This window comes from Drosophila sechellia, chromosome 3R (genome assembly GCF_004382195.2).
Source record: "Drosophila sechellia strain sech25 chromosome 3R, ASM438219v1, whole genome shotgun sequence".
NCBI classification, from domain to species: Eukaryota; Metazoa; Arthropoda; class Insecta; order Diptera; family Drosophilidae; genus Drosophila; species Drosophila sechellia.
In genome coordinates this window covers 21,734,572-21,762,408 of record NC_045952.1, presented here as the reverse complement: position 1 = coordinate 21,762,408, position 27,837 = coordinate 21,734,572, and the positions used below count along the sequence as shown (strand labels likewise).

The 27,837-nt window shown below is 42.5% G+C and overlaps 2 protein-coding genes across 10 annotated transcripts in view; one reads left to right on the top strand and one right to left on the bottom strand.

Moving 5' to 3' along the window:
* Positions 1-10,606, top strand: part of LOC6607548 (segmentation protein cap'n'collar) — a 40,441-nt gene extending 29,835 nt beyond the window's left edge. For 4 of the 5 annotated variants that reach the window (XM_032720325.1, XM_032720324.1, XM_002032281.2 and 1 more), the window contains 4 exons: positions 4,256-4,696; positions 4,754-4,841; positions 7,447-8,699; positions 8,770-10,606. In XM_032720325.1, the coding sequence (XP_032576216.1) occupies positions 4,256-4,696; positions 4,754-4,841; positions 7,447-8,699; positions 8,770-9,129 (2,142 nt within the window). In that variant the 3' untranslated portion in view covers positions 9,130-10,606. Of the gene's footprint in view, positions 1-4,255; positions 4,697-4,753; positions 4,842-5,260; positions 5,730-7,446; positions 8,700-8,769 lie in introns of those variants that run through there. The other variant, XM_032720327.1, reaches the window with a different exon arrangement.
* Positions 10,607-10,998: 392 nt separating this feature from the next.
* LOC6607546 (G protein-activated inward rectifier potassium channel 3) lies at positions 10,999-27,574 on the bottom strand. Of its 5 annotated transcripts, XM_032720329.1 has the most exons (5): positions 27,509-27,574; positions 25,545-26,130; positions 13,451-13,565; positions 12,388-13,108; positions 10,999-12,330 (listed from the first exon to the last, which is right to left on the bottom strand). In XM_032720329.1, the coding sequence occupies exons 2-5, from the start codon at positions 25,928-25,930 to the stop codon at positions 11,612-11,614; spliced, it is 1,941 nt and encodes a 646-aa protein (XP_032576220.1). In that variant the 5' UTR covers positions 25,931-26,130; positions 27,509-27,574; the 3' UTR covers positions 10,999-11,611. The 5 variants fall into 5 exon arrangements, with proteins under 5 accessions (XP_032576220.1, XP_032576223.1, XP_032576222.1 ...); XM_032720332.1 differs by lacking the exons at positions 25,545-26,130; positions 27,509-27,574 and adding an exon at positions 21,454-22,403 and having other exon boundaries at positions 11,007-12,330; XM_032720331.1 differs by lacking the exons at positions 25,545-26,130; positions 27,509-27,574 and adding an exon at positions 21,448-22,402 and having other exon boundaries at positions 11,007-12,330.
* Between the last annotated feature and the right edge of the window lie 263 nt (positions 27,575-27,837).

The following is a 27,837-nucleotide window of genomic DNA, read 5'->3' as shown; positions in this document are numbered from 1 at the left end:
GTACAAAGCTTCAAATCTGGTTGTACATGCTCCCCACCTTGCCTCCACAATGTCTCTCCTGGCCCAAAAGTCAAACGCTTTTATTCCATTTCCAGCCACAAGTTGGTCAATCAAGTTCCCAGTCTTCTGGGCCTCTCTCCCCTGAACTCTTCAATCTTCAGCAGCTTTTTAGCCGTTTCTTGTCGGACGATTTCTTGTATTATTATTTTTTTGGCTTTTGTTGTAAACGCGCATCAAAAATGTACGGGGAGAGCTACAAAATTATGGAAGTGAGGCGAATGCGAGCAATGTTGAGATAATATACATATATACATAGTCTCCCATCTTGATTTTATACCTCGATTTGCTCTTGAAATTTGTTAAGTTTTCTAAAGATTTTACTTGACTCGATTCTTTTTTAATATTTCCGGGAGTTTGGGTCTTTTCTTGGTAGCTTCGAATTCTACAAATTTGAGGTTAATTTCAGTTAAAGTTATTATTGCTTTATGTTTAGCAATATAAATGCTTCCGTCTTCGGGCCAATAAAACTAATCCCCCGCACGTCTGAGTCGCACAAGTGCTTCCTGAATGAAGCGCAAACCTGTGCTCAACCTTTGACCTGCCTTGTCTTCCCGAAGGAAAGAGACGGACATAGAGTTGACAAAAGAGACAGCAGAGCAGCAGCACAAGCGAAACAGTCACGAAGTCAGCGGCAATTACCGTAAAGCCTTTTCGCCGGTAGCAAACTCATAAACCGTACACCACACCTCGCATAAAAGGAAAACCACAGTGGTCAGCCTGAGTTGGTGGATTAGGCTAAGTCCGGCGTGTTTGATGTGGTCCGTTCAGTTTTACTAACGGTTTTTGTGAATGCCAGCGGGTTGTCGGCTCGGCACTTGGCAAAGCCATTTAATGAGCCAGATGATCGGTTATTCGCAGGATTCTGCAGAACTACTGTCGGCCCAAAATCCTTTGCCGACTCTCTGGGGAGATTTGCCATCGATGCCGTTAAACGGAAAGTGTCATTAGGCGGCTTTGAGCTTTGTTATTCCAGCACTTCTTCGCTTGATCCTAGTGCGAATCATCATTATGCAACTTCCTGATCACATTTAATTTGCCATTTGCATTTGCATTCATTGATGATGTGTCCCGGTGATGTGGTGGCTACCTGTCCTAAAGTGTCTATCTCTGCACTGAGAAAAATAATAGTGGATTTCATAGGGAAATCATTAGACTACTCGAAATGAAGTTACACAATTAAAAGAGGAGAACTATAACTATGATTGATATTTTTGAATTTATCACAATTATTTATTTTCATTTTATAATAAATACTTGATAAAATGATTAGTGTGCATCCACTGCTAGTTGCAATCACTAAGCTAAACTCTCTGGATGTGAGAAGTGTGAAGTGGGGCGTTGTTTTGCTGCCTGGGAGGCGCCTGCGTTCATTACGAACACTTTGCCGTTGACTTTTTGCTTGGGGCCTGAATATTTTCATTGTTTTTTTGGTTTTTTGTGTCGCTTGCAATGTGCCACTTGACTTTTCCGCATGGGACCGAAGTGTTTATTGAATTCGGTGGCACTTTGCTGCGGTGGCTGCCCTCCAATTTGTTCCCCTCCCAGCTTGATTGCATCTTTTCAGCTTGGCTCGGCGGTAGCCCCTGCAATTAAATCCCCATTTAGCGCGCGCGAATTACAAAAAAATTTATCTCTTAATGTCCGTCCCTTTACCGCCTTCCCCCCATGCCCCCTAATCGCCCCTTTCGCGGCTTTAATTATGTGAATTTTAAATATTTGCAAAAAGCTTAGCGCTGAAAAATCAGCGCAGAGTGAAAAAAAACTTTATTAATTATTTTACAGCATCTTTGTTTTGCTTTGCCTCGCTTCGTTGTTTTTCTTGTCTGTAGTTTTTTCCCCCCCTATTTTTTTTGTGCTGTACGATTTTAATTCAATTTATGTAAACAGTTTGATGGCTGCGGAGGCTTAAGTTGCGCCTCGAACTGCGAAACTCAGACTGCGGCTGTCATGGGACTCGATTTGTGCACACGTATAAATCAAGTTAATGACAAAAAAACACACGAAACTACCGCTCAGGTGTGTTGGCTGGGCTCTGGAGGGGATTTGCCGGTGGTTGGCAACAGGGACTAAGTGAAATCCATAGAATATAGTAGTTCAAGTCGGCTGACGCCGCTGAATATCGGTGAGTCCCGGCTGGCCATTGATGGATTGCGGATTTCGCGGAAATATGTTCAACAAATATCGAAAAAAAATTTGTTTGTTTTGGAGATTAAACGACGATTTTGGGAATTCGTTCAATTAATTTTTCTTACTAAATGCACTTGTAGTTTGCTTTATTTTGAGCATTAATGTTTTTGGAAAATTGCTTGCCATTAATAATAATTGTTTATGAACTTGCGTCATGTTTTGTATGAATTTATCAAAAATGATCAATTAGCTTTGATGTAATTTACGGTTCACGTAAAAATAGTTATTTTTATTATAGGAAGATTTACACACTAGCTAGCCAATGCCATAAATTTTGACGAAATTGAAGAGGAACTAGAAAATGTACTTTCTTGATTCTAAAGAAAAGCCGCTTCGAGATTATAATCTTAATCTAGCGAAACGTGGATGACAACCATTAATGGGATCGGCAATAATGAAAAACTCTTAAATGATAGTAATTCCCCTATCAAATATGCAATCTAATGCACCTTCCTCCCATTTCTTCGCCTCCGTAACGGTTGAGGTTGAATTAGAGGTTCCGAAGAATAGATTCTTGTGCCCACAAAAAACCCCTAGACGATCGCACTCTCCAGATCGATACATGTGTGTGCAGTAAGGAGATCGGCTACCGTGTCTAAGTCGGCGGTTGGATTTGTTTGCGTGTGAAGCGTAACAAACAATGGCCAACACCAGAAGTTAATGACAAGACAGTGACAATTCAAATTACACATGCGCGTTGCGCACTCACAGATACAAAGATACAAAGATACGAACAGAGCGACTGCAACTGGCTGAAGTGAACGCCCAATGGCTCCTACCTGCCGTTTTTGGTCTGCCACACATACCTGTTTGCGTTCAGGAGCGTGTTGAGGCATTCATTAGATACACATGCGAGTGGAATGGCGAGATACTCGGGGGATACAAGTTGTTTGCTCAGCCCTCTCTGGCACACACACTCAGCTGGGAATGCATCCATCTCCTCGGAGTATCTGTGTGAGTTGCCTTGGCTACTGTCATTCCGTCAGTCAGTCAGTTGATGCTGGTCAAACGACAACTCAACGTCAACGCGCAAAGGAGTTCGATCCGAATCCAGTATTCGGATTCTTTTGTCGGACTAATCGTTTCTCGATTTCTCGTTTTCGATCCGTATCGGCAATGTCAGTGTCAAAGTGCATCATCGTCAACGTCAGCCAGATATAGGTGTCCATCGCATCTGAAAGATCTTAATTGCACGCGGCGGCGGCATTTAGCATTAAGAACAAATTGGTGCCGCCAAAAGCAAAACGATAAAGGATCGCAGTTCGAGGAAATATTGATTATTATATTGGAGTGTGAGTGTGATTCAGATGGGAGTCGAATATGAAATAATACTCTGGCCATTCGCCCACGCGGTGGCTGCCGAATTAGTTGAACAAATAAATAAACCCACCGGTAATTAACAATAACAAAAGGCGGCCTAATGAAGTCGTAGTGGTAGTCTCACGATCTCCGGCCATCAGTCAGCCCAGCCAGCCCAAGATGCCAAGATGCCCAGATGCCACGACTTACAGAGCCAGCTTTTTACAGAGGAGGAGTCTTAGAAAAATAAGAAATAAGACGGGGGGGAGAAAAAAAAAAAACTGAAACAAAAATAAAACTGGCCAAGACCGCTGGCTGAGCTGCGAACCCCGAGCACTTGTCAATTTGAAAGATACGAATTTCATTTCAATTCCACATTGATCGATCTGGCCTGGCAGTCAAATCGCCAGACCGATACATTGTGCACGTTTTTTGGCTTACACAGTGAGTCTGATTCCGAGTTTGGAGTTGGAGTCGGAGACGGAGACGGAGACTCTGACAGCCAGGAGATTGTTACTTGTAGCGCAATTTGAATTCGGTTTATTGTCTGGCCGCGTTTCTAGAGAATTCCCCTGGCGGATGATTGATCGGTTATTGAGTTATAAGTTTCGTAATTCCGAACCCTTCTCACCTTGTTAATACATCAACGCGGCTAAGCGACGAGCGCCGTATTAATCAATGTCTTTTCCCCACTCTTCTCCACTCGCAGGGCCGCATGCCGCGTCTGAATCGCAGCGTTTCGATGGAGCGTCTTCAGGACTTTGCCACCTACTTCAGTCCCATTCCGAGCATGGTGGGCGGGGTATCCGATATGTCGCCGTATCCGCACCACTATCCCGGCTACTCCTACCAGGCGAGTCCCTCGAACGTAGCACCCGGCACTCCTGGCCAGCATGGTCAGTATGGCAGTGGCGCCAATGCTTCCTTGCAGCCACCACCACCACCGCCGCCGCACCACGCTGCCATGTTGCACCACCCGAATGCCGCCGCCTTGGGCGACATCTGCCCCACCGGGCAGCCCCACTACGGGCACAATCTGGGATCGGCTGTGACATCCAGCATGCATCTGACCAACTCCAGTCACGAGGCCGATGGAGCCGCCGCTGCTGCTGCCGCCTACAAAGTGGAGCACGATCTGATGTACTACGGGGTAAGTTGGATCAACCTCATCTCGGAATGCAGCGTTTATAATCGATGATATCCTTAGAACACCTCATCGGACATTAACCAGACGGATGGCTTTATCAACTCCATTTTCACCGACGAGGATCTGCACTTGATGGACATGAATGAGAGTGAGTACTATTCCTAGTACTATTCCTGTTTATTCCTAGTAAAGTTGATTATCTTATTCCTATACAACTAAAATCTACGAAAAGTTATATCAAGTTAGTAGATAGCCAAATGATCTAGACAAAGTGAAAGAATAAGTTTCTCTCTGTGTGAGCTTTCTGCTTGCCAAAAAGTTCCCTTAAGTGATTAACGAGCTTTTGGTCCGTTAAGTGGATTGCGCATCGTTGCCGAATTCCCCACCCACTTACCGCGAGCTTTGACTCAGAACAGAGCGAAAAGCGCGCGCACCATCGACTCAAGCACAAATCCACTCGGCCCATGAGCTTTTTTTACAGTTTATCGTTCTTGCGCGATTAGCATACAAAATTTTGTACAATCAGTTCACAGTTTGCCCGAGTGATCGTGTGTAGAAGGGAGCGGGCGCTCAGGTTTCGCGATTGCCACTCACTTGCGATTCAAACGACAGCCAGCGAAAATACCAACAACAACAAACGACGAAAAAAGCACTCAAAAGCAGGGCGGAAAGCAAAGCGAAAAGAACAGAGCGCGAGTCAGAGGCAAATCAGTCGAACACGAACAATCGAATACGATAGTAAAGTAAATATTAGAACCGACGCGACTCGAAAATCCATTTAGCCATACATATGCACACACACATACGTATATGCAGTAAAGATCGCAACGCGCAACGTGCCGTAAAGTTAATGTAATTAGCATAACCAATTTAATAATATAATGACGCATTTCGATTCAGTGTAGCTGATATACGATCGACGTACCTATGTATAAATGTACATAGCTATATAATTTAGCTCAGTGAGTTCTAATTCGGCGAATTTCGAGCGTTCTGTAGCAGCATCCCAAAAACGGTTAACGGGGCAATCCAACAGGTGAGAGTGAGTGAGATCGGGGAAAATGGAAAATGCTCTGCATGGTGTTATTTTCGGTGCGAAAGCCCTCAAAAATATTTTACTTGTGACCGCGTAACAATTTTTTCATTAGTCATGCCGCACGGCGATCTTTTTGCTGTTTCTGATATCAGCGGAACGTTCTTCGCTCTCCCTCTCCCTCTCTCGAGCGCTTTCCTAGCCTCTCCCGCCAGCGCTGCCTAATGCCCGTTTAGCAAGTTTTTTTTTCATTTCGCTTATTTTATTATTTGCCCGCCTGTTTGCTGTTTACTATTTTTAAACTGCTGAGTCATCGCTATTCGAAACAATAACGTTAAAAAAAGCTCGGAAGAGCATAGGAGAGAAGAGGCACATGAGTAGTTGCTAATCTCTTGACGCGGAATTCCAAAGGAGTTGCTGTGAAGTTCACGTTCTTGAGATCGGCATAAAAATTATAACGTATGTGGGTTACGTCCTAACGAAACAAAGAAGGTCTCAATTTGGATTTTCATATTGTTATTAAGCTTTTTTTTTCTGCACATCATGAAACGTGTCACTGGCTTTAACGGTTATCTTTATGGTTTCCGTTATGTCTTGCGCTCAGTTCGTCGCTGATAACTCTTCTGCACAGTTACAGTGCACTATCGATATGGAGAACCCATAAATACGAGTATTACTGTTATTTATACGACTAGCTTCCGTAGGAAAATATTATTTTGATCAAGTTGATATTGCATATGAGAAACTTGAAGCAAAGAGCATTATAACCATTATGTCTAAAAATAGAGTTCCTACGTTGTTAAAGGTTCATAAAACAGAGCTTTCGTTATAAAGAGAGTGCCCCGTAATCGTATACGTGCTCATACAAAGTATCGCATTTTGTCAAGTCATCAATGTTTATGGTTTAAGCTTTGACCTTGCCCACAAAGGGTATAAATACACGAGAGCTTGTCCCAATCAGCTTACGAATTGATTTGTCTAATTAACTGCAGGCGCGCAATAATGCCAGATTGCACATGGAGATTATGTGTTTTTGGTTAGACCAGAAAACCAAAAAAATATGCCCCTTGGGCGTGTCGTTTGTTCTCCGTTTAGACTGTGATTAGATACACAGGGGGCAGCAGATCTGACTCCTTCTTATCAGCAGGCGGCGGGGATAGAACGATGTGGAAAGGTGGCCAGGTATTTGCGAAACAGCAAAAAACAACTGGGAGACGCACACGAGCTCTTCCAAACACACGCACACACATATTCCTTATCGACCGAGATAAGTCCAGTGAAATATGGAAAATGACTGCACAGTTTTTAGTATTTCTCCTCACTTCGAACAGCGAAACTGAATGCTAGTCGTAAATTTGTGCTGAATAATCGAAGCTGCGAGTGACTCAAGACGTTTCTTGCGATAAGGGCGATCCTCCCCAATCAAGACCGTCTACTTGAAGTGGGTCAGGCCAAAAGCAGTAGCTCCAGTTGGGAAACTAGTTCGTTTTCGATCAATTGGGAGGATAGCTTAAAATAATATTGCGTTTGCTAGTGCAAATATTTCCATCGCACAATATGAAGTTCAATGGAAAACTTGTCAGATGATAACACCTAAAATATATACTTGGGTTATGAGCTTAGGTGGATTATTTTCAAGTAGTAGTAAGGTATTATACTAAGGTTTAACTGCTGATCCATTAATGTACTCTACTAACTAACCTACTATCTTTAATTGCAGGCTTCTGTCGCATGGTTGACAACAGCACTAGCAACAACTCCTCGGTCCTGGGCTTGCCCAGCAGTGGACATGTTAGCAACGGCTCCGGTAGCTCGGCACAACTTGGGGCGGGAAATCCGCACGGTAACCAGGCCAACGGAGCGTCCGGCGGCGTGGGCCCAATGAGTGGCTCGGCTGTGGGAGCTGGAGCAACAGGAATGACCGCCGATCTCTTGGCCAGCGGCGGTGCAGGAGCACAGGGCGGTGCGGATCGCTTGGACGCGTCCAGCGACAGTGCTGTCAGTTCGATGGGTTCCGAGCGAGTGCCGTCCCTCTCCGACGGCGAGTGGGGTGAGGGCAGTGACTCCGCCCAGGATTACCATCAGGGCAAGTATGGAGGCCCCTACGACTTCAGCTACAACAACAATTCGCGGCTTAGCACCGCCACACGTCAGCCGCCGGTGGCGCAGAAGAAGCATCAGCTGTACGGCAAGAGGGATCCCCATAAGCAGACGCCCTCGGCTCTGCCACCAACAGCTCCACCAGCAGCCGCGACTGCAGTCCAATCGCAGAGTATCAAGTACGAGTACGATGCTGGGTACGCCTCCTCGGGAATGGCCAGCGGTGGAATCAGTGAGCCAGGAGCGATGGGACCCGCTCTATCCAAGGACTATCATCATCATCAGGCTTACGGCATGGGAGCCAGCGGCAGCGCCTTTTCCGGCGACTATACAGTACGACCATCGCCCAGGACTTCGCAGGATTTGGTCCAACTAAATCATACCTACTCGCTACCCCAGGGAAGTGGATCCCTTCCCAGACCCCAGGCACGCGATAAGAAGCCTCTGGTTGCCACTAAAACCGCATCGAAGGGAACGAGTGCCGGCAACAGCAGCAGTGTTGCCGGAAACAGCAGCAGCCTGGAGGAAGAGCATCTGACACGCGATGAAAAGCGCGCCCGATCCCTGAACATACCCATTTCAGTGCCGGACATCATCAACCTGCCCATGGACGAGTTCAACGAGCGCTTGTCGAAGTACGACCTTAGCGAGAACCAGTTGTCGCTGATTCGCGACATTCGTCGGCGTGGAAAGAACAAGGTCGCTGCCCAGAATTGCAGGAAACGCAAATTGGACCAGATCCTGACTCTCGAGGACGAGGTGAACGCGGTGGTTAAGCGCAAGACCCAACTCAACCAGGACCGGGATCATTTGGAGAGCGAACGCAAGCGCATCTCGAACAAGTTTGCCATGCTGCATCGTCATGTCTTCCAGGTAGGTGTCATTCAAATGCAGAAATGCACAGGCTTGATATTAATAAAATTATTAATTTTTTATCTTGCAGTACCTACGGGATCCCGAGGGAAATCCCTGCTCGCCGGCGGACTACAGTTTGCAACAGGCTGCCGATGGCTCTGTCTACTTGCTGCCCCGGGAAAAGTCCGAGGGTAACAACACGGCTACGGCTGCCTCCAATGCTGTTTCGTCGGCCAGTGGAGGAAGTCTGAATGGCCACATGCCCACTCAGGCTCCGATGCATAGCCATCAGAGCCACGGAATGCAGGCGCAACATGTGGTCGGTGGGATGTCGCAGCAGCAGCAACAGCAGTCGAGGCTGCCTCCACACCTGCAACAGCAGCATCATCTGCAGTCGCAGCAACAGCAGCCGGGAGGTCAGCAGCCACAGCAGCACCGCAAGGAATGAAAGTACCTGTTGCGAATTGCCGCAACTAAAAGTTGGTTCACTAGTTTCCAGCGCGGGCACCAGCATCGATCCGAGCAGCAGCAACAGCAACAGTTTGATTACCGCTACGACATGATGAACAACAGTTATCTGTACTACTGAGCGGCGATTTGGATATTCTAATTCTTGTTTTAGATGCCACATGTTGCTGGCAACATCTGATGCACCTGCTGCTAATCTGCCCATTGGAGCTGTTTCATTTATCGCACCAATCCTCCCATTAATGGTTTACTCATTTAGTCAGCATGATTGTTATTTATTTTTTAATTAATTGATTATTTGGACTCGTCCAAGTTCGTCTTGCATGCTGTTGTCCCTTCTGTACAGCGCATGCGAAGCCTTTTACTTAATTGCAATTAATGAAAAACAAAACTTGTGATAAAACAGCTCTTTTACTCCGAAATCTTTGCGCCCCGAAGGGCAAGCTGACAGAAAAACGTGCAAAAAACAGATCCGAAAGAATGTAATTAAATATGCTTCACATGAATTTGTAAATCAGTAAACAATTTACATTCAGAACCAATCCCACTCATCCATTTCTCATCGTCGCGTCGTCAAACAATATTTGATGGTGAAACCTTTTACATCTCTATAATATTAGCTTGTAAAATATGAAAACACAAAAATGGATGAAGAGAAAAATGTATAAAATAGACGATAGGAAATACACACACACACAAAACGATTGTAAAGGTTGGAAATATTGCTGGACATTTCATGAATTACGGGCGTAAGACATATACTTGTAAGCTATAGTCTAGTGAAAGATCTACCACAGCGGTGAATAGTTGTAAATCGTTCTAAACTCATAAGCCATTTATCAAAATCCCATACACAAAAAATAACATAAATTAGCCTATCACTTTCGAGCTATAGCACACAGCATCTGTAAATACATAATTTAAAGTTAGCTAACTTTTAATCAACCAGCGCTAGGCTAAAGCAACAATGAGTGTGCTAACACACCTCAAAGAAACTAAAGAAAATACTAAAAAAAAAAGGGAAAGAATCGAAAAAAATTAAACAAAAATAATTGCTCTTGCTAGAGCGTCCCGTTAACTGTCCTTGAAACGGTTTAGTAGATAAGCGATTAAGAGATATTAATATTTAATATTCTTAAAAATGTCCTACAGCATAAAGAGTTAAACTTTAAACTAAGCCACAGCTACAGATATGATATCAACTTAAGGAAATCCGATACGAAAAGAAAACATAAATCTATTGTTAATATAGGCATATGTATTTTAATTGTTGTAATGAATTTTGCGCACATTTGAAAATCGATTGTTGCAAGTCGAAATCGAAAAGTACGAAATTCAATAAAAAAAGCGCAACTTTAATAAAAAGATCATTTGTTGTAAATTGAAATTGAACTAATTACCTACTATTGTACTACTACGCCTACGGACATAAAACATAAAAATTACATAAAAACAAACCCTTCGCGTATTCTATTAACATAAATTTTGGTATGAGGAGTGTTTAGATACCAAGAATGTCCTTGTTGCGCTATCAACAGCTTCCAAGGATCTCTGAGCACCTTTGACCAATCCCTGTACTTGTATGTCGCTATATATTTGTGTATGTTTCATATGAGAAATTTGTATGCTTTAAAAATGATAAACTTTTCCTCAGCTAAACAAAGAACGTCAAAATTAAAGAAAAAACACTACAAAAATATATGAACTGTCCTTCATTTGATTCATATTATGCACTACCCTGAATATCCCAAATAAAACGCATCGGTTAGATTCTTTTCATTCCATCTTATGGTATATATTCACCGTCTTTCATTTGCACAATCTGGGCGAAGCTTAAAAATAAAATTCATTTATCAATCACTCTCACATACGCATACAATTTTATTGTCCACTCTTTATGATAATTGAAGCTTTTGTTTTTGAAACAGTATATGGATTAAAATGTACATTCTCTATCTCATTGAAGTGAGTAATATTATAGAATAATCGGTTTAAAGGGAATTTTCAATTCCGCTGCGTCTTCGCATAAATTTCATGTTAAGTGAGCCGTTTAAAGATTTATCTAGTTGTCTAAGTTGCAGCATTTTGGTTTTTCGGTCTCACATCTTACTTTGCGTTAATATCAATTTGTAACTTAACTATAGTAAATTCAACACAAGTAAAGCTAACAACGTGAATCATTCATCAGCTTAGCCTAGACATATACATGTACAATCGTTTCAGGGTTAGTAGTAAGTAGAGTAGAGTAGGTGGGTAACAATCAGATTGCCTCCACTTCAGCAGGAAAGGGGGATTTTTGAGGGGCGTTCACAGCTGCAGCAGCTCTATGGCTATGACACATGAGCTCTCCATGGAATTTCGCTTAGCTTAGTTTGAGTTAGAATTATAGTGGGAGTCTATGCTTAACTAGAATACATCAGATAACTGACGGACAGGGCGGGGAAGCCACTCAATTAATAATATCAACAAATGGAATCGATGGGCAGCTGATCCTGCTTGATGCTAAGTCGGCGGGGATTCGACTTGTGTCTACCGCCGCCTCCTCCTCCACCACCAGAACCGGCCACAATGGTGATGCCTCCTCCGGGTCCGCTGGCAGCACTTCCTCCTCCGGTCAGCGTGCTCAGGCTATTGTTATTGCTGTAGTTGCTGCTGTTTATGGAATTTCCGGAGTTGGTCTTCTCGTTAATACTGGATAGGTTGGGGATGCTGGGCGCCGTCGTCGTGATGGTCAGGCCACCCATGGTGAACGAAGCGCCATGCTTGTTGTTATTCAGCGGCTCCAGCTCGCTGGCCAGCACGCCGTTGGGTATGGAATGGGAGCGTATCTGCAGGCGGCCAGAGTCCAGCGATTCGTCGCTCGCCGGATCCAGATGATCCACCGAGGCGGCGGAGGCAATACGCTGAAACAAGCTGGCCGAGAGCGTGCGATCCGCAAAGGGTGCATTCACACACTTGGCGCTCTTCGTGTACTCCGACTTAAGCTCGTCCAGCTGCTTGGCGCTGCACAGCGGAGTGTCCACGTCGTAGGTGTTGTTGAATAGCGTATAGTCCACCTCGTACTCGCCAGTCTCCTTGCGGAAGGACACCACATTGACAAAGCGATGGCCCCACAGCACCTCCGAGGGCAAGTAGCTGCTTCTGGCCTGCGTGGTCATGCCTGTGGACTCGATGACACCCTCTGAAATCGATAAGCTATTAGTATACATTTCTAGGAAGTGAATATGATAAAACTCACCCAGCATAACCACCACTTCGAAGCGTTCCTTTAGCATATCGGAGGCGGAGAGCATGTACAGTGGACTGTTCCTATCAATCTTGTGCACTATGGTCGTGGGCCAGATGAACATCAGCCGATCCTCTCCACCATCGGCTCCGATGTGCAACTCCTGCTGGTAGAAGGGCAGCACCTCGCCCTCCTTCGTCACCTTCTTGCGGATGATCTGGGCCCGCACATGGGCCTCGATGATGTGCGACTTGCGCATGTCTCCCACACGGAACATCAGGCATGGAACTCCATCCCGGTGGCAAATCACAGCATTGCGCGAGAAGAGCAGCGTCTGGGCACGCTTCTTGGGACGCGACAGCTTGGCAAACACAATGCCCACCATGAACGCCTGGATGAAGACACCCGTGATGCACTGGATGCACATCGTGAATATCGCCTCCGGGCACTCCTCCGTTACATAGCGATTACCATAGCCTATCGTCGTCTGGGTTTCCACGGAGTACAGGAAGGCGGACATCATATTGGAGACCTGTGTTACGCACACCGTGTGCGTCATGTTGGCCACCAGATCGGGTGACTGGTTCTTGAGATTGGTGTACTCCAGATCATTGTGTGCGTAGGCGATGATCCACCAGATGAATCCAAAGAAGGCCCACGAGAACACGAAGCTGGCGGCGAAGACGAGCAGCGTCCAGCGCCACTGGGCGTCGACCAGGGTGGTGAAGATGTCCTGGAAAAGGAAAAAGGGTTCAAGGTTAGTATGGAAAGATGGAAGTTGGATGAAAACAAGCCAACAACATTTGCTTTCAGGTATATAATATATTCTACTAGATGGTTATGTCCCATAAATTCTGTGAATACTTTCGACATATATTTAATTTTGGAATTACGCTTGCGAAGCACAAATCAATTTACATAATTGTCGCCCAAGTCTCGCGGTGACAGACGTTATGCAAACCCGCGAAGGAAGTCTAAATATACCCCACAAATCGAACGCAAGTGGGCCGGCAACTAGATATAGCCACGCACTGCCACGCCCAGTAACAACCGCCGCCCATCGCCCACCGCTCACCTGCAGATAGCGACGCCGTCTCTTGGCCACATTTCCCTGCACAACGTTGCACTCGCCGTGCTTGAAGACCACACGTTTTCGAACACGCCGCGAACTGAAGCGTGTCTGCCGGTACCTGAAACGGAACAACAAGATGTAGATAGATTGACACATTAGTGTGGCACGGAAATAGATGCTAGGGATGATCTATTGGGTAAGCCTTCGATTGGGCATTTCACTTTCAAGTGCAGCGGATGGCTCTTATTCACTGCGGAGGCATTTACACAATCATCAAAGGGGCTCTCAAAAGCTATATTTGCGTACCTAGTCTATTTGCATTTTTGATAAGAGACCACTTATTTGTGTCTGAAGAACAATTCCTAATCGATGTAAGGTATTCTATATATAGTTAATAGCACTTATTTTTAATGTAGTAACTGCCTTTAGGTATACATTTCCACCCACAATTTGATAATATGTAAGGAAAATAATATAAAAACCCTGGATGTTTTAATTGCGGAACACACCCTGTATAACAATAAGAAGAAGTTCAGTTCAGCACAATGCAAAAATATATCATATCAGTCCATTATAGCAGGCCTTTGTTCGGATTGATAAAGGATGGCAACAACAGGAAGTCAGAAGACAAAAACCACTGACGCTCGTCGCTCTCACCGATAATACAAATATATATGTAGTTATCAGTAGTGCGAGGTATTATGCGAATATCTGATTTATTTACCAAATCATAGCTTGGAGCAATATGCTCGAGAAGCACACTACAAACACAAGACCGATAAAAAAAAGCAGCATGAGGAGCATTTGGCGATTATCAATTGATGAGCATCCACCACGATCACTTTTAATACCCTGGAATTTGTGCAGGATTTTAGTTATAACCATGGAAACTTTGGCGATTATCAGTTGCTGATACTACGAGTACAACCAGGTATATTCGCAAGATCCCCGCGATCACTTGACCGAGCACTTTATGGTTAATAAGTTGCTGATACTACGAGTACCAGGGATCCACTGGATCCACATGGAATGATTATTAAGAGACCGTAGTCGAATTAGTACTGAGTGGACCATTTGGCGAGCTCTGGACGATCGGCTGTAACTGTATTTTGTAGTAATCGCTAACTGTAAGGCACTCTTCCCCAAGCAGCTGACTTTTGCAGTTTGCGTTTCACTTTCCTTTACTTTGATATTTACATTTCCATTTATACATATTTCGTATTCGTCTCATTTACTCAGTTTATCAGCCCGCTCTGCTTCTGCTTTGTGCACTGAAATCCACTAGAATATACAAAGTACATACATAAATGCAAATCTCCCCACTCTCTTTGGGGAACTGAGCTTTAAAGCGATTATCAATTGTTCCAAGTGGAGCTTGAGTGTAGATCGGAGGAGGTAAAATCCATTTTAATTCCAGGGACAGAGGTGGCGATAAGGAGGAACTAATGGCACGATGGAATCGGAAACTAATTGAGCTGGTTGAGACGATTGGTTTCGGAATGGTTGTTTGTATGTCATCCATCTATCATTACCGATTTGTATGTGTATTTAAATCGGATTTTGAATTTTTAAACAAAAAAAATCTATGAACTTAAATATTTTGACGATATTTTAGTTTATAAACAAGACTCATAAATATTTCAAAGATTATTATTTTATAGACTTCGTTACTAATTGTTATGTTAATTGTTAGACGCAATACGACCAGTGCTTACTATTAGCTTAAAGTAAATATTATTCCATCGTGCTGATAAGAAATCTATCTGAATCATTTAAATGGCCAATAAAAAACTTAATCTCTAAACAAGGCTAACCAAACAATAAATACTTATTATTTTGAATGCTTTAGATTGCTTAAAAGTTCGTATTAAAGTCAAAAAACGCTGTCTCTATGCGTCATCGAAATGTGAGTGATTTAACATGTACATGTACAAACTCATTAAAATAAAATAAAATCGATAAAAACATAAATGTGAGAGAAATTCTGAGAACAATGATACCTGCCAGGTGAAACTCAACCAAAATTCGTAGAAATCTCCGGGCGACAACAGTGCCATTAGAGTTCGTTAGTTTAAATCTGATGTTTTGCTCATGCAAATAAACCGGCTCAGACCGAGTGCCCCACCATTGTTATTGTTATTATTTTGTTTATAATCGCTTTTTTTTTGTGATTTTTATTTTGGTTTGCCAAATGCAATAACCGGTTGACGACCAGGGGGTAAAGTGTACAAAACAAGTTCAATGGAACAGGCGACACATATGAACTAATATGATATCAGCTCGTATTCAAGATTTCCGAGATAGGGAAGTGAGTGGGAAAATGACGAGCCATCAAAGGTGTATTATATTCAGGGGGAATCTAACTAACTGGAGGCCAGATAAGCGCTCCTTGGGTTATGGCCCGCAATTAAAGCTGTGCGCTAATCGAGGCAATTGAAACAAAAACGTCAAAACAGAACTAACCTTGGGCAAGATGAACTCGCCGAAAGGTGGGAGGGCTGGAGGTGAAGCCCCTTTTAGGTTGCTTAAATAGCATTTCAAATAGTTGTTCAATCACCTGGCTAATGGCCAACAAATTGTTTGACGGGCTAATGCAATTGGGCCATCTGCTAATGCAGTTTTATATATCGAAGGTGCAAATAAGTTGACCATGGTCATGATCATAATCGAAACTGAATTGTTGAGCTCGTATAGCAACAGCAGCTGACGTCATTGATCTGGCTTGGAGCGCTTTATGGCCCAGAGGAAATGCATTCAGTGGAGTACTTTATAGTATATATAGTGCATACAGACAACTGGCTGCAATTGCTGTCCATAAATCATGCTGAGACAGTCAGTCAATTTTACAGCACGTTTCGTAGTAAAAAGCCGTGTTGAAAACAAACTAATTCCGGAAGCCCCTATAACCTTAACTAATGATGATTCAATTTTCCAACTAATCCATTTAATGCTTTACGTTACGATAACGTAGATAGATTTATTTGACAATGATTTACGTTTACAAAACGTACTGTACCTGCAGTTCTGCTGAATTCTTTCGCTTTGCCAAATTTCAAATGGCAAAAGTGAAAAGTATAATTATGAATTTGCATATAAATATACATAAGATGTCAACAGACAATTTGGGCACTCAACAAATTCGTGAACATTGCTTACCAAAGAGGGAAAAACAAAGGATTTGTGGCGAAGAAAACATCCTTTTCTATATTTTATATGAACTTTGATCAGAAAAACATATATAGAATGAATATAATGAGCAGAGGTTGCTAAATCGCCCAGAATCGAATGGAAAGGCCTTTCGGACAAATATTTATGCCGCATTCGATTAAACATTATAGATCCGATTGCGCAGATGCATATATAGTATAGATACATATGTATCTGTATCTATGTGCAGCTGTACACATGTTCTTATGTATAGTACGGAGATCGTGGCGAGTTCAGCTGTTTAAATAACCTTCAAGGGTGACCACGTAAGCCATTATAAAACCAAGTAAAGTTATGGAATGTGATCTGTGGAGTGCATAGGTCTCTGTAGATCCGGTGTGCTAACTGGATTTTACCAGAATATGGATATAGAATTAGTAATTAATTATCAATTGAAATAGTTATCATTTAAACAGTACAACAGCTTTCACTTATTGAAGATCAATGATCTCTCAGAGTTCCCGAATTTCACGCTCACTTTGATTAACACTCCAAACAGCTAAATGATCATCTTTCGATTGATACCCATATTCGATGATCGATCTTGTCCACCTGGGATTTACCTGAGAAGCTCCTCCCGCCACGACTGTTCGCTGAAATGGGTGGCTCTGTAGACGATCATCGAGAGTCGACTTAAACTGCGACGCAGCTCAGACATCTTGGTGCCTTTGATGGATGGATTGCCCTGGGATCACGAGACTTGTTCGAGCGAACAAGACAATACTGTTGGTTGCGATTAATTGAGTGTCTGTGTTGTTGCTCTGCTTTTTTTTTAAGCGAATATAAAAAACACAACCTTTCTCTTGCTCTAGTTTGTCATTGTTATAAAAATACAGCACAGGCAATATTTTAGCCGAAGACGACGACGTGCCGAAGAGGCTAGTAAATCACAGTAGCGAGATCTCAGCATTTCGAGCGAGTTGCAATGATCTCGTTTGTCAAACTTTCAAATTGCGCCACTTTTCAGCCGGTTAATTAACTTGTATGTCGCGTAGAATTTCACGCCTTTTGCGTTTTTTGTAGAATAGTTCTTAGTTCTTTTTTTTAACGTTTTGTATCGGTTGTATGGACTGTGCGATCGAACAACTTTTTGCCAACTGCTCGACGAGCAAATTGAAATTCGCCCTCGTCGCTGCAAACAAAATTCAGTGTTGATATTAGTCGTCCCGCTGTCCGCACCGCTCCCCCGCGCCCCCTCATCGATATATGTATGTACATGTTCTACGCTCACTGACAGCGGATTGTTTTTTTTGTTGTTGGACTGCCGCCTCATTTACTCATTTCACCTAATTACACATGCATGTATGCCTGGTAGCTATAAACAATTGGAATGCCAGTTCCTATTTATCAGATACCCCGCACCAATACACAGCCACACGTGGGTATCTGTTTGCCTCATTAACGGTGTTTGCCCGCAATTGACACATGCCACACCTGATGGATCCCAATTGATCACATATTTGCATTATGCTCATATACTTGTATAATATATAATTATTTTAATATTGTGCGTCAATTCGATGATGTGAATTTGTTTTTCTTAGTTGTGGCGATTTAATTTTGAAACGCAGAAGACACAGGATCGCCAGTGCCAGATATATATGGCATATAGCATACGCTCCGACTTATCCCCCATGAACCGGTTCGTTCTGCCACCGCCTCGCACTTTGCTCGTTCGAAAATAGCCAGAATTTCCCGAATGGGAAATACCAATACAGATTGTTCGAAAGTTTAATGAACCAATTTTGGGCTAAAACAGCTAGCTCTTTTTAAAGTTGGTCTGCTATCTCGAGTGCCCACTGTCATCTATCTAATCACAGCCGAAAAATAAAAACAATAACAAAATATAGCCAAGGCAGAAAGGAAAATATTGCTGACCAAACCGGAAAGAACCCGTCTGAGCCCATAAGACCCATGAGTAATTTCTTACAGGGAAAGAACGCCAACTAAGATTCTCCAAACGACTTCCAGTGGTTATCAACCAGTATCCAGTGACGTCAAGGATGTGACGCATTTTGCCAGTAATCGCAGCATTTGTAGTCAAGTGTTGATATCGGTGTAAAGATATACAATCTTATAAATATGGCCGGACTTATTTAGTTGCGACCATAACTATGACTAAACGGTTGACAGTCCAAACGAAGTTCGGTTATTTTTGGTAGCAAGTAGTCAGCAGAAGATTTCATAAACTTATGGAAAGATCATATAAGTCCAAGTGACTTAGTTATGAGTTGAGATAGGCCGAACCTTGTGGGACTGGAAAGTTCACTGACTTAGCCTCGAAAGGCTTTCTTGAGTTTATAATACCTTGAAACTAGAACTGAACTAAAGTGAAAAGATAAACTTAATTCAAGCAAAGTCTGGTCGAAGATCTTTGTACTTTTTTATATGATAAAATGTTTCTGATCAGTCACGCCACAATTTGATATGAAAAACCAATAATAATCTCGTGGCTCGCAATCGATCGCTAAACGTTTATAAGCCTCATTATCTGCAGAATTTCCCCAGCTAAATCTTGAACGAAAACATTAATTTTAGCGCCCGCTGGGATATTATTAGCTTTGTAGTCACGCCGGGATCGTGTGTCTTCATCGGTAAACCAGAGCAAATAAATTGAGCAACCAATTAGCAAGTCTATTTATCAACCGCATTTTGTTAAGATATTGCCGCCGATGGCGTCTAGTAAGTTTCCACCTTGAATTGCGATCTCAATTAGTGTGCAAATAAAGAAATTAAGCACTCCTTTCCTTCCTCCGCTCACAGTAAATACCAAACAGATGTCTCAGTGTAAATATTAGCGCGAAAATGCGAACTGGCGGATATTTGCATTTGAAGTTATCGGTGAAATATTCATCATTAACTGGAAAAGTATCGGCTGTGTATCGGCATCTCCGTCTGTCATGGTCGGCAAGCGTGTCTCAAGTGAGTCATTTGGCACAACTCGAGTTGTGTAAAAATTCCAGGTCCAACGCCAAAGATACAACCTCGATTCCACGTGCTAATTGGCGGACATTCGGCGGGGAGGGGCCTTATCATTCGCAGTTCCGTTTATCTGCCGTAATCGTGGCCTGCGGCGGCACACTTGTAAATAATGCCAAGAAGAGAGTACACAAGAAATAAACTGTGTAAATATTATGGCCATGTGACAAACGGAACCCGCTTGTCAGCAGCTTATTTCGAAAATGTTGCCCAAGAAATCCCAAAAAAAAAATGGCTAGAAACCATCAGCATGCGCCGCTTGTTAAGCTAACGATTACACGCTTTCTGCATCCCAAAAATGCTCGGTGTACAGTCTGCGCAAAAGGTGCGACGCGATCATCAGTTATGGCACTGGAAAGTGGGTTTTATTGTTGAAAGTTCCGAAACTGGTGGAACATTTACTGCCAATTTATGGCAGGGAGTTAAATCGCAAGGCTGCCGACTTTTACTTTTACTCCAAAAACAGAGTTTTCTGTATTTACTCCAAGTACAGTCTATTCAAATTGTTTATCTTCTTTTTTCCAGGAGATCGTTGTAACGGTTAATTGCTCTACCTATCAAAGCTGTTGCTCATTAAAGGAAATCTAGAGTCAAATATTTATTTAAATAAAATTTGCATAACGCCCTAAGTCTTGATAAGCAATTTCCTGGTATCTTTTTTAATGTTGTTTATCTTTGGCGGTTAAGACCTAATAGTTATAAATTTCGGCCAACACAAATAGACTTGAAGCTTTATAAATTGAGCAAACAAAGAAGCGTGCAGCGAACTCGAATATCTTAAGGCTTTAAACTGGTAAAAATCCTTTGGAAAGCCCCAAAAGTTTTTTTTTTTGGTCTGTGTCTGTGGCATATCGCCAAATTGGTAAGTAAATGCACGTTAAGCATTTCTCACACGGCCTCCATTTTATTCATAAAGGTAAATGCCGGCATTTAAATTCCACTGGCAGCACTTACACAGGAAGAAAAATGGAGATGAGTTGATGACCTAGTTAGTGCTTAAGCAACCTATATAGTAAATATAAACAGATAGTTTAAATAAAACTTTTATGATAAGTTTTAAGTTGAAAAATTATTAATAACTTGAATTTGAATCTTTTTCTCTCTGTGTATATTGATGTGAGGCAGACAGGGTCACGTCACCCGGCTTCCTGTGTGAGAGAGAGATAGGGGGATGCGGAGAGAGGGAGTTCCCTTGGGGTTGGGGGGTAGATGGATCTCAAACACATGTGCCACTCTTATACGCCGACAGCAGCAGCTGATGCAGCATTTCATTATAAGAGTTCGGTTGCCATGCCATGCTCATTATATACGCCTTGTTTTGTTTTGTTTTGGTTTTTTTTGGCCGTACTGTACCCTAGTGCCACACACTATATCTGATACCCATGTGCTCGATGCGTCGCCTTGCTCTCTGTCACAAGTTCACTCTGCTCGCGAGTTCAATGCAAACAAACTAGTTTTGCTGCCATTTGTTATGTTTTTCTCTTGTGGCGGCTAGCACGTGCTGCTTCTTCTCGCTTTCAAACAATGCATTTGGAAACCCGTCCATAAACTCAAAAGCCGCATGCGATAAATGAAATCGTTTAGCTGGGGGCATTTAAACCATGCTTTTACACTGAGCCAAAAGCAGAGTGGTTTTTACTTCGAACTGATACATATGTGGCAGTATTTCAGTGACTAACAGATTAGTCATCTTAAATTATTCCTAGTAATTGGTCACCACTTAAAGTATACTACAATTAATTAATCCCACACAAACTATTCTTATATTAAGGTGTATATTTTTGGTGAGTGTACTTGTGGCACTACCAACTTACTCATACATGGCATCCACCAGATCGCGCTCCCAGGTCATCAGACGCTTCATTTTGGCCAAAAGGAATTTCGTGGTGTTTTGTATGGACTCGAGGATTCCGATTCCGATTTGGCTACGGGTTTTCGGGATTTTGCACTGGCACGCGCTGCTGCGTTGTGTAACGTGTATATTGCTATGTAAATTTGCTGTTTCTGTCGCCGTTTGGGGATCTCTGTTTGGTTTTTATGCGATGGCAGCAACTGAAATGTAACGGCAACAGCGACGTCGGCAGAGATGTTGAGTTGACAGCTCCTCCACCGGGCAAAACAACAACGAAACGAAACAGTTCGCGGCAACCTTGGCTACACTTTGTTGTTGGTATTATTATTTATAATTTGGTTTTATAGTTGTAGTTGCTATTACAATTATGACGATTGAAAACAAAAGATTCGAGCAGTTTTCAGATTAACTTTAATACTGTTGGCAAAGCGGATGACGTTATCGTTGGATAAACTCGTGTGTGAGGCAGGTTTCGGTTGCGGGTTTTTATTTTTGCGAACTTTTTTTTTATGTATTTTCGATATTTATGAGGTGCTTCTCTCCCTTGTTTTTTTGTTGGGTGCTCTTTATCACAAATGCGTTCTTTTTGTGGTGGGAAAGGCAAATATGGTTTTAATTTTGAAGTAAACAAAAGCGAGCATAATTTGTTTTCCGAACGAATCGCTGCAGAGAGCGGTTGCAAAGTTAGTTTTGAGTTAAAAGTGACACTTTGTGGCTAACGGTGAACTGATAGCGATGACAGAACTGTTTCTAACGGTGTCTTTGCTACCACTGGGCCAATTGTGGCACGAAATGCGTTTTAAGTAGCTCCGTGCTGCCTCTCTTTTGGGGATCTTGCAACGAGAGAGAGAGAGGACAGCATTGGAGAGCGAGCGAGAGCGCGGCGCAGGTGTATAACTTTCTGCGAAGACGGCTGAACTCAAACTGAAACGTTCGGTTGACAGCTTTGTTGCTTTTTATTATATTGAGTTTAAAGTGGAAGACGCGATAGCAGCAATGCGGCAGCACAGCCGCAGCAGAGCAAAAGCAGCGGCAAAAGCAAAGGCAAAGCAAACACACAGAGTGACAACAGCGCGTTGCTAAAATCACACATACGCCCCGTTGGCAAACACTCTCAAGCATGAAATACAACAGCTGATAAATTCAGCTCGTTCCATTTGTTGTGAGAGATTAAGGGAAGAAGTGCGCAAGAGAGGAAGAGAAGAGCGAAACAGGAAGAACTCTCCTTATGCACGGAGAAAAACAAGAACTCAGAATCTAATTACTCTATTCGCATAACCTCATTTTCATGATATTTTGAATCTATATCTAATGAATTGTATATTTGTAAGTTTTTCAAATTCAGATAAGCTATTATCATACTTTTCTCTCTCTGTACCACTTTAATTCGCCCTTAAATCAGGCAATTAATGTCCCGAATTCGCCGCGTGTCCATAAACAGTTACATCGCCTGACAGCCGATCGTTTTAATAAATCGCCAGAGACAAAAGACACTTAAACAATATTCATAAGTCGGAAACTGGCGGGCAAAGCAAGCCGAGTACGAGTGACAATCAAGTTTAAAGATTTTCGCCAATTAGCGCGCATAAAACTCAATTTAAAACTGCAGTTTCATTAGTGTCATCAATGTGGACATGTGTGTAAATATTTATGCATACCATCAGACAGTGAAATACTAATATCTGCACGTCTCTATACACATATTTGTATATTAGCCACAATATGCGATAATCAAATCGAGCACGCCTGCTTATTCAATCACAATTCATTAGGTGATTAGCGGCCAATGGAAAAGAATCCGTATCTCCGTATCACCCAAAATAGATTCCGTGGTGCATGTGACTCCTGACGGACATCCCGTTGAAAAGTTACGTTTGCATTGCGACTAATTTATTGTCGGCTCTCGATTGCCCTGATATTTGATATCAGCGGTACGACTTTGCACACGAACAACTTGTAGGCTTCATAATCACCTGATGGACTCATGGACAAGTTAACAGATGGATCAAGCCATCAAGCACACTCTTGCTCTCTTCAGTTAAGCTCAAGGATCAAGTAGTGCTGATTGTGAATAGTAATAGGTACGTCTTGGGGCTTAGTAAATGTTTCAGAAAATGTAACTATACTTTCCATCACATGATGGAAATGTCAAATATGGATCAATTCATCAGCCAACCAATCATTTCACTTCAAACACTTTTTAAATAGTCTGCTGTAAAGTATTAAAAACAACATGACACGGTTCTAAAGTTTTTAGAGTCAAAAGCACCAAATGTTTATCAAATGAATTGAAATAGTAACCCTAAGTTAATGATTATAGTAATTTAAGATAGTAAATGGCTTGTAAAACGATTAAATAATTCCAGTTCTTTCCACAAATCAATTTACAACGTATGGGCGATAATTGACCGTTCGAATCTTGCCCAACCCACTGCCAAGTGGTCACAATCATCGGGTCGTTGAGCGGTGATTCCACATCGACTTATCGAATGGATCTATCATAATAAAAATAATTAATTTCCCTGAATCGTGAGCAATCGGCTAAATTCGCTCGGACAGGCTCGAGTGGCGCACGATCGGCGACTACTATTGGCCAATATTGGCCAAATCAATTGTTGGCGGAAATGAGGCAAAAATCAATCATACGCACCGTGCGCCGCTGACAAAGATTGCGCTCTTGAAAAGAAAGTGTGTCGAATTGTGCCGCAGGGCATTAAAATCAGCATCGAAAGCACTCAATATCTATTTATGGCGGCTGTGTCCGTGAGTAGCAAGCATAATTCTCGGCATCCACATAGGAAATTCCCGCGGATTCTCGATTCTGGCCAAATGCCAGAAAATGAGTGTAAGCCAACAGCGGCCGGCCGCCGAGCAGTTAACACGTTTTTAATTAACTTATGTGCAAGTGAATTAGTGGATTGCCAAACCGAAAATCGAGAATTCGAGGCTCCGCGGCGGCGCATTATGCAAATTTATGTCAAGGCAGGGGCAGGTGCAAGTCGTTGACTCTGGGCACTCGGTTATCGGTTCTCTGGGAGAACGTTCTTATAAACTGCGCGGAGTTTGCCGCGGCATTAATGCTCGGTAAACAGACACATGCGTAATGTCAGGGGCGTTCATTTCGGCACGGGTACCGCCGAGTCTCTATTCCCAATTAAGGCAGCCAGCATCTGAATCAGTATCTCCACAACATATGTATATATGTACATATATCTGGATCTAAATCACACGCTGAGCAAGAATCAACAGGCGGAAATAATATTTAATTGTCCACCCACTGTCGGTGCTCAAATCAAAATAATTCAATTTTGTCATTTCAGGCAATCAAGTCAAAAGGTTTATCTCGCTCTAGTGACTCGATTCTCGATTCTCGGTTCTCCGTTCTCCATTCTCAACTGACCAACAGACGTCACCTCCATTTGCATATCAGAGAAACATATGAAAAAGAGTCTTGAGTAAAAGGCCACAAAATGCAGTCAGGGGGAAGTGCAGCAAATGCTGTTTGTTTACCGACAACACATTGCCATCGAGGTGTGTGGGCACCGATTAAGTGGATATATTCGCATTTGTGGTCTTGCGCGACTGCAAGTTCTTGGAAATTTCCAGTTAAATGCTAAATATTGCTGATAGCTTACTTATTTAGGTTATTGCTATGGTTTTGCATCACAAAGAGCTTCTTGGAATCAGTTACACAACTAATTTACACAGATAAATGAGGCGTTTAATCCACAAAGGATAACTACAAATAGACCACGACGAAATACTAAAATACATTCCATTGTTAGTCGCTTGGGTTCAAAATATTTTGGGATTAAAAGAAAGCAAATAAATATTGGGAAAAATGTGGCAGGTAAAATAAAAATTTCATTGTTCGCTAATAAAGTTTGTTAGTAAAAATACCTCTTAATATTGGCGTCAAATTAGCGTAGCTCTTATTACCAAGAGCATGTGAAAGAAACCCCCTTGTTTTATAACATAGCTCTCAACGGGGCGTATGAGTAATGGAATATTACTCATACGCCATGTTGGTCAAAACTTGAAAGATCATATCTCACTCACCTCGTTAGTGGGCCGGGCGATTCGCTAACCGCTTTTATGGATCGCCGGATTTGCCGATGGAAGCTGCCCAAGATGGACTCCTTGCGGGAAAGTTGAGTTCCACTGCCGCTGGACTCGCCGCCGGTGGAATTGATGTTGGAGGCATAGGTTGAGGTACGCTTGTAGGTATCCTCCAGGCAGACGGCACTCTGCTCGCCGGCAACTGCCGGATTGCTGGCTGCCACCAGTTGATCCACATTGAGGGGCGTTGTCTCCTTGGAGTCGTTGTTATTGCTACTACTGTTGCTCATCTTCACTATGATGGCCTTCTCCTTCTCCTCGGGCAGTAGCTTTGCCCAGGCATTCTCGCCCACCAGTTCCGATTTATCCACTATCATTTTTGGCATTGACTAGTTACTGCTAAAAGTTTAAACTAACTGGCTGCACTGCGATATCTTTGGTATATATCTCGATTAGTCGCCGACTTTGGGGAGAATTATTCGTTATAAGGGAAAATTTGAATAGCTGTTGAGGGCGCGTTTCTTTTGCAGTCTGGAAAAGTGCGAGCCAATCATGGATGGTTCTTTGCTGGCGGCCACGTTGTTCTCTGCAACCGAAATGGAACACGAATGCGGGTTAGACTTTAGTTTAAGTGCACATATATTGGGTTTAAACATCTGGGTTCTATTCTGCGTTTTCATCTCGCTTTAAAGTCTTTAACACACTTAACAAAGTCCTAAAGTTCGTTTCATTTTGTGGTTAGAAAACTCGTGAATTGTACAAACTGCGGTTTTCATTCATTATCGTTATCATTATTATCGTCGCGTCTTGTGGTGCTCTTCTCGAATGGGGACCAACTGGCGATTTTGTGATCCTATAAAATTCTACTAAATCAATCTAGTTTTTAACGGAATATTTTGGGTGTTAACATTTTTTGCAGACGGTCATAATAAGTTTATGAGTTTAAAATAACATAAAACTATTTACATCTGTTACTATCCAAACAGAAATTATCTAAAAATGTTTGCACACAAACTTTTGAAACTATATATAATAACTCATGTTTCGCACATTTATTTTTTGATAAGCCTTAATAATATTTAAAAGAAATACTTTTATCACTTAGTTATGTATTGTTTAATCAGCTTGAGCTCATGACACATTCATATAGTAATCAGCATAAATATTTGCTTAATCTAAGCACAAATTCACTTCAAGTAATTTATACCTTAATTTTTCTTTATATTTATATTTCATATTTTGTTTGCACTGATTATCCTGCTGTTTTCCCCACTGCGTTCAAAAATGCTTAGAACAATTTTGTCTTGCAATTTCTTGAATTTTTAAACAATTTCAAAATATACTGCGAAGGCGACCGGAGCTTATGCTCATAAAATGTATGAGCGATAATTTGTTGTATGTTTTTGTTGGAATATTTCCATAATTTCATATTTCAGCGCTAAGCGTTTATTTATTTTTTTTTTGAGTTTTTTTATGCAAATTATATGAAGTCAACATTTTATTTTGGGGTTCTCTGGTGCGAGCGACCATAAACGGGAAACACATAAAATAATAACAATGACAACACACAAACCGTTTTCACTCGACAGTTTCCCCCAGAAAATTGGATTTATTTTCTAATTAATTTTTCAAAACTAAACCCACACAGTTATTTGGTTTTTTCCGAATTTCACGCAAATTCTTGAGTAACCAATATACGCCCGCGACTTTCGTTCGAAACTTTTGGAAATTTCGAACTGCCAACCGCGAAACGCGCGATTTTCAAAGTGGACCTGCCGTGGACGAGTCGTGTTGGAGACTGGCGACTTATTTTGGGTTTGGTTTTGGATTTCGGATTTCTGATTTCGCACTCGTCTCGTTTGCTCCGCTCTGCTCGCGCACGCACGCGCAGAACGTGGGAACAAAAGTGCGAGCGGGATGGGCGGTGGGTGGGAGAGGGTTAGTAACTGAAGAAGAGCTATTACCGTTTGTTTTTATTCAAATTATTATTGCTTTGCTTTTGATTTTTGCGCCACCGTTGTGAGCGAGCGGCGTTCGCAAATTGACTTGGCGCTCGAGTGCGCGTTGCCCGTTTTATTATCCAAAAGCGAGCAGCAACAACAGACGCCGCAGCAGCAGCAGCCGCTGCCGCAGCAGCAGTAACAGTCGCAGCAGCAGCAGCAGGAACAACTACAACAAGCACGAGCAACCGGTAGCGTCATCTAGCACACACAATTCTGTTGTATTTTTTTGTTGTTGTTTTGTTTTATCGTGTTGTCCAAACGAGGCGTCGCTGCTGCGTCGGCGTTTGCCT